Source organism: Notothenia rossii (genome assembly GCF_949606895.1).
Source record: "Notothenia rossii genome assembly, chromosome: 7".
NCBI lineage: Eukaryota > Metazoa > Chordata > Actinopteri > Perciformes > Nototheniidae > Notothenia > Notothenia rossii.
The window spans coordinates 64491187-64506200 of record NC_136905.1 but is presented as its reverse complement, the minus strand read 5'-3'; the positions used below and the strand labels follow the sequence as shown (position 1 = coordinate 64506200).

Sequence of the window (15014 nt, the reverse complement as noted above, 5' to 3'; positions counted from 1 at the left end):
AAATACAATTAGGAAACCTGAGAATGGGCATAATAGGGCTCATAAAAAAAGCAAGAAGAAGAAATAAACGGGGTAAATGTAATAAGTTGCAATCAGTGTTTACCGTGTTTGACCCGATATGACAAGAAAACATAAACTCATGGGAATATTGTTGGACTAATTGTCTGTTAATTTACCTAGTCTTTAACGATAAGCGGTTTATCAGTTATCAGAATTCTTGACTTTTGTGTCAGGATTTTGAAATTCTCTTTATCAACTATTTGTTTCAGATAGATAGGGATTTCAGGTGTAGCCGAGGAGCCGCAGTCCGTCCCTCAACTGCAACTAACCTGAGTTATCGTTAATAGCAGAAATATCTGTTGCATATTGTGCATCCATGTTGTATGGTTTCTTTGCCTGTATTTCTGAGTGTTGGTGAGGGTTTTGTGCTGTGAGGGTGCTTGTAGGAGAAAAAAGATAGAGAGTGGGGCGTGTGCATGCATGCACATCTTGCAGAGGTCATTACAGAGACAGATGACAGAAACAGTTGGCTCTAAACGGGGGAGAAATAATTAGCTCTCTGAGAGAGAGATGGAGAGAAAGTGAGAGAGAGTGAGACACACACACATACACACAGATGTACAGCATTTCTGCCTTGAAGAAACAAGCCTATTTCTCTGGCAGACTGCAGTGTGAAAACGACCTGGCACTGAATACAGACGTAGTTCAATCCAAGTGCTGTGTAGCGAGTCTAATACAGAGCTTGTTGGGAATAGCGACAATACAGCACAGTCGATCTGTGTGATTTCTTATTACACTCTGACAGGAGCTTAATATACTCCTCCTAACACGTTCACTATTCTGGCATTAGTGCAAAGCTGAGACACGAGAGAATCAGAAGCAAATTGTTCAATAGTAGGGTGAATAATCACAGTCACTCGATTTATGTAATGAATGGGCTTATTACTCATTATTAATCGATTTACCTTGAGGCTAGTGTAGACTTTCCAATTCTGTGATGTCTCAGCTGATTGCCAAAAGGTTGTCCTTAGCTCGCACAGTAAGTGGTTTCCAATCTGACTCTACCTACATTTTTAGATGCTGAGGTCTGTATTCGGTGTGTGAACTCGAGATCCATTTAAGAGGGCATGGTTTTCATTCACAATTCCCAGCAAAAGCAACGATACGCCTGTATCTTCCTGACTTGAATGTTTTTTTCCTACACGATACCCAGCTCTGAAGGGAGCCAGGTGTAGAACTTCTCCCTTTTTACCCCGCCTTTGAGTACGGCCGCTCGGAACATCTAAAGATATTGGACACATTTCGTAGAACTAGTTAAGCATAACCCAACACTAGATTGGTCCAATAACTGTCACAGTCTAAGCCTCAATATTCTTTTAAAATAAAGTTCTTTAAATCGACACAAGGCCCCTGAAAATCCCTTTCCAATTGTAGCTGTGTGTAACTTTCTAATACAGAAAATCCCATGGAAGTTGTTTGGATATTTAATATCTATTTGGATATATAAGTTACATTTTAGGGCTAAGATCCACATCATTGCACACCAACATCTCTCAAACTGATTAGATCCATCTAGCACATAATGCAAATAACTACTAAATTGTTGCTAATTCCTTTAGTGCTAATAGAATGATGTTTCTTTTGGATAATACCTATTTATTATTTATAATAAATAGTTTTACTTAAGTTGTTTACTTTAAAACAAAGCAAAATCAATCCCATGTAGTTAAGTGTAAAAAAAACGAACTTTACAGACTTTTTCTTAGATTTATGTCAAAGAGCATTCAAAGCCGTGAATCTAATAGGGGTCATTATTCAACTTTTGGGCCATGTTCTTTGAGATGGCCCTACATTTGACTCATTCAGAGCGGTCCGTTTTATTCATGAAGCTCATTGTCTTTTGCATAACTTTGCTGGCCAACAGTGGTGAGCTCACTCTAAGTTTGAACTTGCGTTGCGAAAAATGTTTTTCCGATGGGCATTTCAGCGCTGATTGCTTCTGCTGTATCCATAAGCCTGCTGGCCTCTCCACCTCCCATTAAGCATAATGCAGGGTGGAAATGTCTCTCTTAACTCGCAGAGCACCTCTCAAATCCCTCGGAGACCAATAGCAGGAATGACAAATAGGAGGGCACGTCGGCATGGCATTTAAGGCTGCTAACGAGATAAAGCGCCCGAGCTTGGCACCTCTCACACGCTCGCTACTCCTCCACCCCGCTTACTGTCATCTGTGCGGCTCAAGAGCTTTAGCGGAGAGGACCCTGAAGTAGGGGGGTGAGAGCAAGCTTGGCTTTATCCTTCCCTTACCCCCTCTTCCTGATCTCCCTCTCCCCTTTCCTTTCCTCCATTCCTCCCAACATCGGCACATAATTAAAAGTGCCGGGCTGGGTGCCCAAGTGGCTGAAGGCTATGAGTCACTCCCAAGCCTGGAAGAATGAGGGATAAATCACCTGGGGGAGGAGGGCTAGAACTTCTCTATCCTCTCACACCTAGGTTCATTTAGGGGGACCCTATTACCAGGCCCTCCAATTACCCTGTCCCGCCAGCCTGAATTTATTTGCACCGCTCCCACACCACCATAAAATTATAACTTTGCGTAATAATTTTTTGCTCGATGCAGTCCAACCCAAGGTTAATAGCCGCCTAGCTGACTTTGAGGAGGCTGAAGGATGCTGGCGCTACGATGCTCTTCTCCTCCTCCTACTCACGCCTTCTCCTTTCATCCTTTTTTTTCCTAGCCTGTAAAAGTAGTACAGGGAAGGGGAGTGGAAGTGCCTAGCAGGAGTTATTGTCCAGTGCAACCCCATTAACGGTCCCCCAAGGTGCTGTAAGTGTCTCTCTTATGGGAGAAACCGCCATTAATTGTCTGATCAAACCTTGAGACCCTCACTGTTTTACTGCTTTGTGGGCCCTGAACTGCATTCAATTGAGGACCCTCTTGGAATAGATTTCCATCTAAAAAAAACAAACTCAGTGAGGAGGAGGAGTTTCTATTAAGTTCTTATGGATAAAAGTTTAGCTTGTTTGCTATAACGTCTAGACAACTGTTGATTTGTTTTCAAGTGCAGCTCAGGTCTCGGCGGTAGACCAGGTCAAGGAGACCTGTGAGTATTTCAGGTGCTTTGTGTAATGTAGAAGTTTAGGTAACTGTTAACGAGTTATTGGTATGCATATTACATTTTAAAATGTAATCTGAAAATTAGCATTGTTCCTTTCTATAGGTAGAAATACTTTCTAAAATTGTATTCAAAACCACACAAGTGACAAGAAAAGAAGATGATGAATTCCAGCCATCATTCAATTCCTTACCTGACATTTAAATGGTGTTGAATCAAGAGCTCAGTCTGCTCTGATTGGTCAACCGCTTAGAGATTTCCCGCTCCTTAGCCTATCCCATACATTGTGTTGGAGTGCTAGCCAATTTTCATTTCATTTCAAACCTTTATTTAACCAGGTGGTCCCATTGAAATCATTGATCTCTTTTTCAAGGGAGACCTGCAGCAAGTAGGTTACACATGAAACATACAAACAACATAAAACAATAAAGGACATCATACATCATATTTCCAGGGCCACATTTACATACCTAGAGACATTTACAAGCAGGGTCGTCCCTGGCCAATTTGAGGCCCCACGCAAGGTTAGATGATGAGGCCCTCTGTTTCGCGAGCGTCAACGTGGGGTGGGGACGTGGGGCGGGGGGGGGGGGGGGGGGGGCTAGTGGAGCCTCGCGGAGCCTCGCAGCGGTGACACCGTGCCGCGCTACATTAATTGCGCAGCCTAAACGCATAGGTGCGCAGCATTAGCGGCTCAGTTGAGGCTCCCTCAGCAAGATGAGGCTCCCTCCGCGAGGTGAGGCCCCACGCAGTCTGCGTGATCTTCCTGTAGGGAGGGACGGCCCTGTTTACAAGTACCAACACTATCAAAGAGCATTTCACCTATCCAAGCTTTGAAAACATGCAGTGGAACCAAATTGCTCAGTTTCAATTCTTTTTGCAGATTGTTCCAAGCAAGAGGAGCTGCGCACATAAAAGCTTTCGTACCTGAGTCAGTCCTTGCACTCTGCACATGTAACAAGACCACATCATGTGATCTCAGACAGTAGCTACCTGCAACTCTGTGTGATCAGAGAGCAGATATAAGATGGGAGTTTACCCAACATGGCTTTAGATGAACATGTACCAATGACTGAGCCTCCGTACAGTAAGTGAAGGCAAACCTGCCCTGGCATTCAGGGTACAGTGACTGATGAGTAAGTGCTTTACAGTTAGTAACAAATCTCAGTGCACTGTGATAGGCGGCATCTAACTTGTTCAGGCAGGTGCATTCATATAAATCAGGTCACCATAGGTACAGGTAAAAAGGTCACAGTGACTAGCCTTCTCCTGGCCTCAAGTGAGAAACAGGACTTGTTTCTAAAAAAGAAACCTAGCTTCAACATCAGCTTTTTAAGCAGATTATTGACCTGAAGTTTAAAGGAAAGACAATCATCAAGCCAGACACCAAGGTATTTATAACAGGCAACCACTTCAAGTATCTTTCCTCTTGCAGTAACAATATCCAAAGTGGTCTCTGGTGTCTTTTTGGCTTTTGAAAATAGCATTACCTTAGTTTTATCAACATTTAAAATAAGCTTAAGCTCAGAGAGCTGAGTCTGAATAATATTAAAAACAGCCTGCAATTTAACAACAGCCTCCTTAATGGAGGGACCTGCTCAGTACATCACGGTATCGTCCGCATAAAAATTTAAAGTTGCTCCAACCACATTTTGACCTAAACTGTTGATATAGATGGAGAATAAAAGTGGACCTAAAACAGAAACTTGTGGTACACCATTTGTAATGTTTAACCACTCAGAAGTGAGCCCATCAAATTGAACACATTGGGACCTTTCAGAGAGGTAGTTAACCAACCACCCCACTGCATGGCTGGATATGCCAATACTGGCCAGCCTCTGCTTCAAGATATGGTGATCGACGGTGTTGAACGCTTTGGAAAGATCAATAAACAGAGCTGCACAACTCAGTAAAATAAAATCTGCAGCTATCTTTAAAAATAAAGGTTCTACGTTGTACGGACCAGCCGGTTTCTTAGGATCTAACTTGGTTAAGGCTTCATGAACAACATCAATAGTAAAAGGAGAAAAACTGAATGGGTTTTCCAGACCAACCTTTGATTGAAAATCATAGACAATCAGGGCGCCATGTTCTCCGGTGAGAGTAACATCAATCACCTTTTTTTGCTAAATATATGTGCAAGGTGAAACTCAAATTTTCTACAAAATCATGATATACTTTTCCCTTTTTTCTTGATTTCCCCCCTAGACTGTCACTCTACTTTTAATGATAAATTACACGCTATGCAGATCAAATCTAGACCTATAGAACTGGAATATAGCCATTGCCAAATTACCATCTGCTGCCAAAGGTTGGTGCACAAGAAATTCCTTTTATATAAGTACACAATGAAAGCACTTTTACTAAAAAAAAGATAATGTACCTCATCCACAGCCCCTTTTAGCAGGGCCACTCGTCAAATAGAAACAAAGATGGAATGAGTTTCCATTTCCTCTGACTCGTGTGTGTCATATGCAGAACCCAGGGATCCAACGTGGCTTCTAAAAGTGTCTTAATCACTGTTTTAAAGGCCAAATCAAGATGAAAAGTCCTCAGCCGTTAGAAGTTGACGAGGGAAAAGAGAACCAAAGAGATGCCTGCCTCTAAATTACGTTTACTGTCATATTTAAACGAGGAGTCTTTTTTTTTTTCAGAGGAGAAAGTGGAGCTTTGAAATGGTGTGTGTGTGTGTGTGTGTGTGTGTGTGTGTGTGTGTGTGTGTGTGTGTGTGTGTGTGTGTGTGTGTGTGTGTGTGTGTGTGTGTGTGTGTGTGTGTGTGTGTGTGTGTGTGTGTGTGTGTGTGTGTGTGTGTGTGTGTGTGTGTGTGTGTGTGTGTGTGTGTGTGCGCATGCAGTGTTTTAACTCAAGAACCCACCTCGACACATCTCTCTGTCTCTGCTTCTCTTCCAGATCCACATCATTGACTTTGATGATGAGAATAACATCATTAATAAGAATGTCCTTCTGCACCAAGCTGGGGAGATATGGCACATTGGAGCCAGTCCTGCCGATAAGGCTGTGCTTACCACCTGCTATAACAAAAGTGAGTCCTGCTGTTTCCTTCTGTCTCTGGCTCCGTTCACTGCCTCTTTAAGCATCGAGTCACTCTGTTTCCTTTTTCTGTTTTTCTGTTGTTGTTATTTTACATAAACCCTTCCTTTCTGTTTCCGTCTAATGACCTCATGCAGTTTAGTTGAGAATCATGGTATGTCATTGGTCTTTAACAGATGATCGATAACAGACAGTCGCTCTTCACAGGTTCGACAGCGGCTACCGCTACTGTGTAAGAAGTCATGTCTGATAGAATCAATACTAATGTGTGGACATGATGAACCTCATGAGGGATAAGAGCAGCGGCTGCACAATCACTGTCAGACAGGAGAACATCTTTAAAAAGGTCACATGCACATCATCTTTGCAATATGTAGGGTTTTATTTGAGTTTGAAAGCTTCACAGGTTTTCTACACCATATATTAAACAAAATTGGAGAAAATAACAATGTATCTTTTATTAGTTAAAATCAGCCAATAATGTTTCTATTCCAGTGTATAAGTGGAACTCTTACTAAGATGTATTTTTATAAAATAGGGTTAGGGTTATATACAATGTGAATGTCCTGCATCTCATTCTTTGGATGGTTTATATTTTTTTAATGGGATGGAAGGAGGTACTTAAGGTACCCATAATCAGTCTATCAAATAGAATAAATGGGGGTCGGCACACTCCCAATTTGGAGATAAACAGACAGGAAGAAGCACAGGTAGGCTGAGCATTATACTGCTGTGGACAAGGGCAGAAGCAAAACTCTTGTTAGCCACCCAAGCCATTTTTTCTACACTCTCTCGCCACCACACTCCATCAACAAAAACTGAATGTTTTACTTTCTAAAAACAGGTTTCTGGTCTATTGTCGCTGCCTCGCTGAGTTTTTGTGTGACTTTGGTGACACCCACTTTGTTTTTTTTTAAGCAGGTTTCCTTTTAGTTATCATAAATGTTGTTGCTATAGTACCACCGTCCACAGAAGTACATTGCTTTGCTTCGATGCGGTCTCTCCTGTCTGGTTCACCAAACTTGAGGCATGCCTACCGGTAGTACACTGTTAATGGATATTCAATCAGAGTTCAAACAATCAGAAATATTCCTTTTAAATACATATCCATACGGTATGCAAATTCCAGCTACCGGTGTCTGAATGGCTAGTATGGATCTTTATTATTTGTGTGTAAGATACATTCTAGGGCCAGACGCAGTTAGAGTTTGGGATATTTGCCTCATCTGGGAAAGGGTTCTTTGTCTCTGTGCCCCCCCAAATAACCCTCCACCACCCTCACCCCATCTCACTTCTGTCTCTGAGTTCTACATGCTTGAGTTCACAGGATGACAGCCTCTCTGGGCCGGGCTGAAGCTCAGACGGGCCCAGAATGCACTGCTGCGCACACCACATATTCACACAGAAAAAGAATATATACGTACAAACACACAAACACTAAAGCGCTTCCATACCGCCTCCCACCGGCACTCCAATACGTGAGCAAGAAAAGGCTTTTGTTCGAGATGAATGCTTGCCCACTTACTCCAAGTGCAAGGTTGTCTAAAACCACTCAAGAGCCTGTGGACCCACAGCACGTTGCTTTTTAATTTGACAAATAGGCGTAACGCCAGTGTTTCATAGCCCAACGCCTGCCCACACACTGTCAATATCTACACCAAAAAGAAATTAGGCTTTTTGCTTTCTCTCTCCCTCTCTCTGTGATCGTTTATGCCCTACAGCCTCAAACTTTTACTCCAATTACTGTATCAATTCTACATTTACTCCACTGGTTCCAATTAGCAGCTCTGGCTCTGGTGTGGATGTGCCAAAATAACTAATTTGTGATGTGGATTTGGGGGGGAAAGTGTATTCACGTCACCGCATTAGCTCCTGTAAACCACACAAACACTCACTGTACTCTAACACTCTGTTTATGACTGTGTGTTGTCCCCTCCAGCCAGTGACAGCAGGGTGGTGTCCTGTGCGGCAGTTTGGAGGATGCCCTGCGATTGGGAGACAGGAAGCAATGATTCACCTGACGACTCCGCCCACAACCCCCAGACCTTGGAGCTGCTCTGTCACCTAGACGACAGCCCCCATGGCAACGCTGCCTGGTAGGTGTTGCTGGGGAACAGCCGCACTCACAGTACCAGTGATGCTAGCGCAATTATTCTTTCGATCCTTTGTTGTATTTGTGGACTACAGGTGGCCTAATTACCTAAACACAGACGCCTGGGGCACCTTGACGGCCCTTTGTGAGAAAGGATTTAGATTTGGCTACTGGAATATCAAGCTATATGTTATATATTATTCTATATTAGTCCAGATCATTGTGGTGTTAGCAGAATAAAATGAGCAGTATAGCACTATTGGTGGTCAATATATATTCTTATGGAACTTTAAAATACATGTCATGGTGTTCTTACGCAGCACATGAGTTGTAAGGTCAATATGCAATATTGGGGCATTTCTTTTTTAAATATCATATTATCTGTCTCTATCTTCCAGGGCTGATTCCTATATGATTAGTTATTTATTTATGGTTTCACAATCAAATGACCATTAAACCATTATAAGGAAAAATATGTATCCATATATCTAGCCATACCGCCAACCACCAAACCTAGCCAATAAGGTTCTTTCAAAAAAGATCATCATAACATAATGTGAAAATGTAAGGATAATCATGAAATGAACTAGCATAGCAATGTCTACTCGCAACCCCTCGAAACTTGTGCATGTTTTCATTTATTCCTGAATTATGGACAGATGGTGGACAACTCCTTCTGAAACTGAAATAGCCCACACTCTCCACACTTTTAGATTCCATTCCTTTCCTTGCGTTTCCTTTCCTGGCTTTGCCTCTCCTTTCCTCTCCTATCCTTTCCTTTCCTCTCCTCTCCCTACCTCTTTCCCTGTTACCCTAATTTACAAGAGTGTTTTTACTTTTTGGGCTCAGACTATTGACTGGCCCACATCTCAGCTTTTAGTCTCGGCCCGATCCTTTTCTCTTACAGTGGGAGCTCCTGTGCACAATGTCCTGCCATAGCTCGAGCCTATAAGAATGAAAATCAATGGTCATTCCCCTTTTTAGTCCACTGTTCATCAGCTGCCTCATGATTACTATCATTTTTAGAGGCGCCGATCAGTTAGTGCCATGCATTCTGTAGCAGCTGTCTGCGCGGGAGAGATAAAGATGGAGAAGGAGTGAGGAAGATGGAGAGAGGGAAAGATGGAGAGGAGCTCACAAAGAAGAGCACAAAAGAGAAGAAGATATATTGCATTTGTGCAACTTGTGCTTGTGTGAGTGTGTGTGTGGAAGGAGGAGGAGGAGGGGTTTGGATGAGCAGGGGTGCGCCCATGTGTGTGTATGTACTGTATATATGCGTCTGTGTCAGAGGGCAGGTCAGGCAAGGCTGCTGGGTAAAGATTGATGGCTGTGGGCTCCACCAACTTAACAGCGTGAGAGCTGTAACCCTCACAAGGGCACCAAACTGTGTGTGTGTGTGTGTGTGTGTGTGTGTGTGTGTGTGTGTGTGTGTGTGTGTGTGTGTGTGTGTGTGTGTGTGTGTGTGTGTGTGTGTGTGTGTGTGTGTGTGTGTGTGTGTGTGTGTGTGTGTGTGTGTGTGTGTGTGTGTGTGTGTGTGTGTGTGCGCATTCAGTGCTGTGAAGCCTGTATTCTATGCTGTTCACTATTGGCTCCCCTAGATGGATGGCTTTGGTCTGCTGCCCACCTCCTCCATCTTTCTGTGACACACACGGGCACACACACACACACACACACACACACACACACACACACACACACACACTCACTCCGATTATACTGGCAGCTTCCACCAGCCTGTGCATGTTTGTGTGTGTAAGTAGACAAAGAGTAAAGAGATTGGAGTTCATACTCTTATGAGGGTATTGTCTGTTTCATGCGTGCGTGTGTGTGTTTGATAACCGGCCCATGTGTGTGTTTGCGTTCACTCACTGTAGCATGTCTACATCCTTCATGTGTGTGTCATCCGGTACCTGGTGTCCACCACTCTCACAAACAATAACACTTTCTCCTTCCTACAAATCCCCTCATTGTTTGGGTGAGCAAACATTTGAGCTCTGTCCTGTTGTGAAGTGTGCTCTGAAAAGAAACACGGGCAAAATATGTCCCCAAAAACCTGGGCTAACCAATCTGTTTTTTGTGGCTTATGTGTGCACCATAGCTGCGTTTTCTTCCCTTCCTCGCCTTCTTCTTCCCCTTCCGCTTCTTTTTCCTCACACCCTTGGATTCGATTGGCTCGGGCGAATCGATTCCCGCGGAGCCATTTGAGTCAATCACTGCCCTAGGAGGGAATGGTGGAGCACAAAAGGCAACATGGCTGATTTTTTAAAGTGGGATGTGACGGGGGGGGGGGGGTTGGAGGTGTTTGTGGATGTGATTGTGCGTGTTTGTGCACACACGCATGAATGCAATCATGTGTATTATTGCGTGATTATTTAGAGTGAAGGACTCAAAGGCTTTCACTCAGAGGTCTGGCTGTATATATATGTCGGGTCTCTTTTGTCCTGCAGTGCGATATCCTCTCTGCTGTTTCTTTGTGTGTGTGCCTGGACTTGCAAAAGTGTGTAGGGCGATTTTGTCGATCATTAAATGTGATTTTCACTGTGAGGGTCCCCTAGTCCCAATCAATTGGACCTCAGTAGCGAGCTCTCAGGCACACTGTGTGTGTATCTTTGTGAGTATGTGTGTGTATTTGATTGGTGCTATCAGTCGATTGTAGGGCCTTTGTGACCCTTTCTTTTCAACCACATCTTTGATTAAACATGAACGGAGGTGTTGCATTTAAGTTCGGGAGTCTTTTCCACCATCAGGTGAAACCTAACGCCTGATACACAAATCGGAGAAACTATAATAAATATGTTGCAGGTGATTGGATCAACCAACTTTCCATCATCGTCTATCCCGGGATAACTTCAACTAATCAGATATGGCCAACCAACCCTAACCCCCAAGGCCAGTCGGGAGAAGACTGAAAATATTTTTATATTTTTAGAGAGACAACCTTTAATTCCACTTTTTTCCAATCGAGAAATACTCTCCAGTTAATAATAGGTAATAGGGCATCTATGCTAATAGGGCATCTATGCTACCCTATTTTCACATTTTACATTTCACTTAGTTGACGCAACTTAAACATACTGTAATAAACAATAAATATACAAACTCACAACAACAAGAAAAAAGGTCAGATATAATCCCTTCAAATAAACCAAACCATTGAAGTGCTTCTCTTTTTAATTGAATGGCCAAGGTACAGGTGAATCTGATGGGATTCAAGTGTTCAACAAAAGATCGGTAGACTTTCTGCCGTCCTGATGTCCATGATGGGCTCGTTCCAACATTTTGGTGCCAGGGTACAGCAAACAGGCATGTTTTTGTTGAAGGGTACCTGGGTCCACTTCGCAGTGAGGGATTAACAAGTCGAAGCGAAGTGCATGTGCTAGAGTGTTTGGTGTAACCATGTCATGAATGTAGGAAGGTGTGGATCACTTCACAGCATAGTAAGCCAGAACCAGTGTCTTGTTGCCTCTTTTTGTCGTCACCTAAACCAGTCAAGTAACCACAATTAGCTCCTCAAAGGATGCTGATTGGTCCAAAACATAGGTTACAAGCAAACGTACTACGTGAAGCCTTTGTGGTAATGTCACCATGTTCCCAGATCGCAACTATATCCTTAGAGACTTCATCTCAAACGATAGCTGTAAAAAAGACCCACACTTCATTCCCAATGGCACTTTGCTATAATGCCTTTCTTCTGAACAACTTAAACTCAAGCTGGTTCTCACACACACACACACACACACACACACACACACACACACACACACACACACACACACACACACACACACACACACACACACACACACACACACACACACACACACACACACACACACACACACACACACACTGCCCTTGGTGTCCCTGTATCCACACTGAAATCTTATCCAGAAGGAGAAAAGACACGCGCACACATCTTTGTTTGTGTTTGTTGTTGGCTTTCTATATAAGGGGCTGGGATTAAACTCATATGGATGCAAAGCACAGCAAAGACGGGAAACAATCTGATGAGAGAGAGACAAAGAGAGAGAGAGCAGTACATCTGTGTCCCAGACTTGGATATATGAGGCTGTAAAACCTCCATAGCGCTCCACAACAGTATTTACATACCATTCCATGTGCCTGCATGTTGCAGAGCTCAAGGTCAAATGCACATAACTTGTATACTTTAATACGAGAGGAAGGCAGTATGAAGTGGTGTGTACCATACTGTCTCTGCCTCCCGCTCTCCCTTTCTCCCTTGTAGGAATTGATTGATACTACAGGGAAGCATGCAGTATTTTTAATTGGTCCTACGGTGTACTGATTTATGTGTTTAACAGTGTGTTTGTGTAAGAGAGAAAGGAAGGTGGAATCTGATGTGCTGCAGCCTGCATCTATAAGGTCTGAGCTGCATTGAGTTGCCCCACCAAGCTGTGTGTGTACTTTTGGGAAGGCGAATCTGATCAGCCTTTCACATTATGGGGCCAAAAGGTGGTCTAAGTTAAACATTTGATTTAGCTATTCATTGTTTTTTGTAAAGGTTAGGCTTAGTGTATGGGCCATAGGAATCTTTATAAAATGACACCTCCATATGAATGTAGAATTTGTAGGTGAATACAGAACGCTATTTTGGTATCAGAGATTATGGTTTCTAATCGTTGTATTGACCATTCACGTTTCAGTGTTTGATTTAAGGTTAACAGTATGTGTCAGAAGACGCAATCATTTTCACCTTCGCTAACGCTCCGAGCAAGACAACGTCTTTGTTTGTAAAAATGAAATGGCGACATCAGGAAGCACTTGAATGCAGTATTGACCTTGGCCTGTGCTCTCTGAATGTTTGTAATACACATGGATCGGATTTTGAGGCGTAGTCGTGGGGGAGGGGGTCTGCAGTTCGGTGGACTAAGGATTGCACCACTGCTTTTCGTAGAAGATGTGGTTCTGATGGCTTCATCGGTCTGCGACCTTCAGCACTCACTGGATCGGTTCGCAACCGAGTGTGAAGCGGCTGGGATGAGGATCAGCACCTCCAAATCTGAGGCCATGGTTCTCAGCAGGAAACCGATGGACTGTCCACTCCAAGTAGGGAATGAGTCCTTACCCCAAGTGAAGGAGTTCAAGTATCTCCGGGTCTTGTTCTCGAGTGAGGGAACAATGGAGCGTGAGATGGGTCGGAGAATCGGAGCAGCGGGAGCGGTACTGCAGTCGCTTTACCGCACCGTTGTGACGAAAAGGGAGCTGGGCCAGAAGGCAAAGCTCTCTGTCTACCGGGCCATTTTCGTTCCTACCCTCACCTATGGTCATGAAGGATGGGTCATGACCGAAAGAACGAGATCGCGGGTACAAGCGGCCGAGATGGATTTTCTCCGCAGGGTGGCTGGTGTCTCCCTTAGGGATAAGGTGAGAAGTTCGGTCATCCGGGAGGGACTCGGAGTTGAACCGCTCCTCCTTCGCGTCGAAAGGAGCCAGTTGAGGTGGTTCGGGCACCTAGTTAGGATGCCACCTGGGCGCCTCCCTAGGGAGGTGTTCCAGGCACGTCCAGCTGGGAAGAGACCAAGGGGTAGACCTAGAACCAGATGGAGGGATTATATCTCTTCGCTGGCCTGGGAGCGCCTTGGGATCCCCCAGTCAGAGCTGGTTGATGTGGCCAGGGAAAAGAAAGTTTGGGGCTCTCTGCTGGAACTGCTACGTCCGCGACCCGACCACGGATAAGCGGGAGAAGATGGATGGATGGATGGATTATTTTTGATCAATGTAAAGTATTTTAAAAGCATTTAAAGTATACCATTAATGTAACATCTTATTATCAATTGGTTACACTCTTTTTTTTTATATTTGAGAACACAATCTTTCCTCAAATCTTTTGTCCAGATTGTGTGTAGTTAGATTTGGTTGTAGATACCCATTCATAATAACTTCAGCTGAAGCTTTAAGAATACATTGTTGCATAAATTATATTCTGGATTGTGTCACATCTTTTGCAGTGTAGTTGTGTTAGAAAGAGATGGCTGCACGGCCAGTATGACAGGAGAAGTGCTTACAGGTAAACCAACTTTAAATGTACACTGGGCGAATATTGTATTGAAAAATACTTAAAAAAAAGACATACCTTTCTCTTAAATGATTTGGTACATCCCCAGGCAATGAATGCATGTCAATTTGGTGTCCTTCTTCGTAACAAAAGGACGAGGTGTGTGTGTGTGTGTGTGTGTGTGTGTGTGTGTGTGTGTGTGTGTGTGTGTGTGTGTGTGTGTGTGTGTGTGTGTGTGTGTGTGTGTGTGTGTGTGTGTGTGTGTGTGTGTGTGTGTGTGTGTGTGTGTGTGTGTGTGTGTGTGTGTGTGTGTGTGTGTGTGTGTGTGTGTGTGTGTGTGTGTGTGTGTGTGTGTGTGTGTGAGTGTGTGAGAGTGGTGTGTGTGTGTATCCCGATCCCGTGCCCATGACTTGCTGCTCCTCAGGAGGGCAGTAAAAGCTATCCCTCAGCAGTCATGAATTTACAGCCCATATAAACCCCGCTCTTCCCTCTCTCACCCCCTCCCTCCCTCCCCATCTCCACCTTTTCTAATAGGACTATGCATATTTGAAACTTGAATTAAATTTCAAAAGCAAGCTTTAACTTTGTCCTCCCTTCCCTACCCGTCATTTCTTTTATCTCCTGCAAACACTCTCACCTTCTATACCACATGCTCTCTCAAACACTGGCATTGTTGCTGCTGCTTCAAGTTGACAAATGAGTCCAATAAAATGGAGTTGTCTAATGGATGAACCCTTTA

At 43.7% G+C, this 15014-nt stretch overlaps 1 protein-coding gene across 1 annotated transcript in view; it reads left to right on the top strand.

Moving 5' to 3' along the window:
* eipr1 (EARP complex and GARP complex interacting protein 1) overlaps positions 1-15014 on the top strand; it is a 53688-nt gene that overhangs the window by 2341 nt on the left and 36333 nt on the right. Inside the window, exons 3-4 of the mRNA XM_079693574.1 lie at positions 6027-6159; positions 8107-8263. Coding sequence (XP_079549700.1) covers positions 6027-6159; positions 8107-8263 — 290 coding nt within the window. The remainder of the gene's footprint in view (positions 1-6026; positions 6160-8106; positions 8264-15014) is intronic.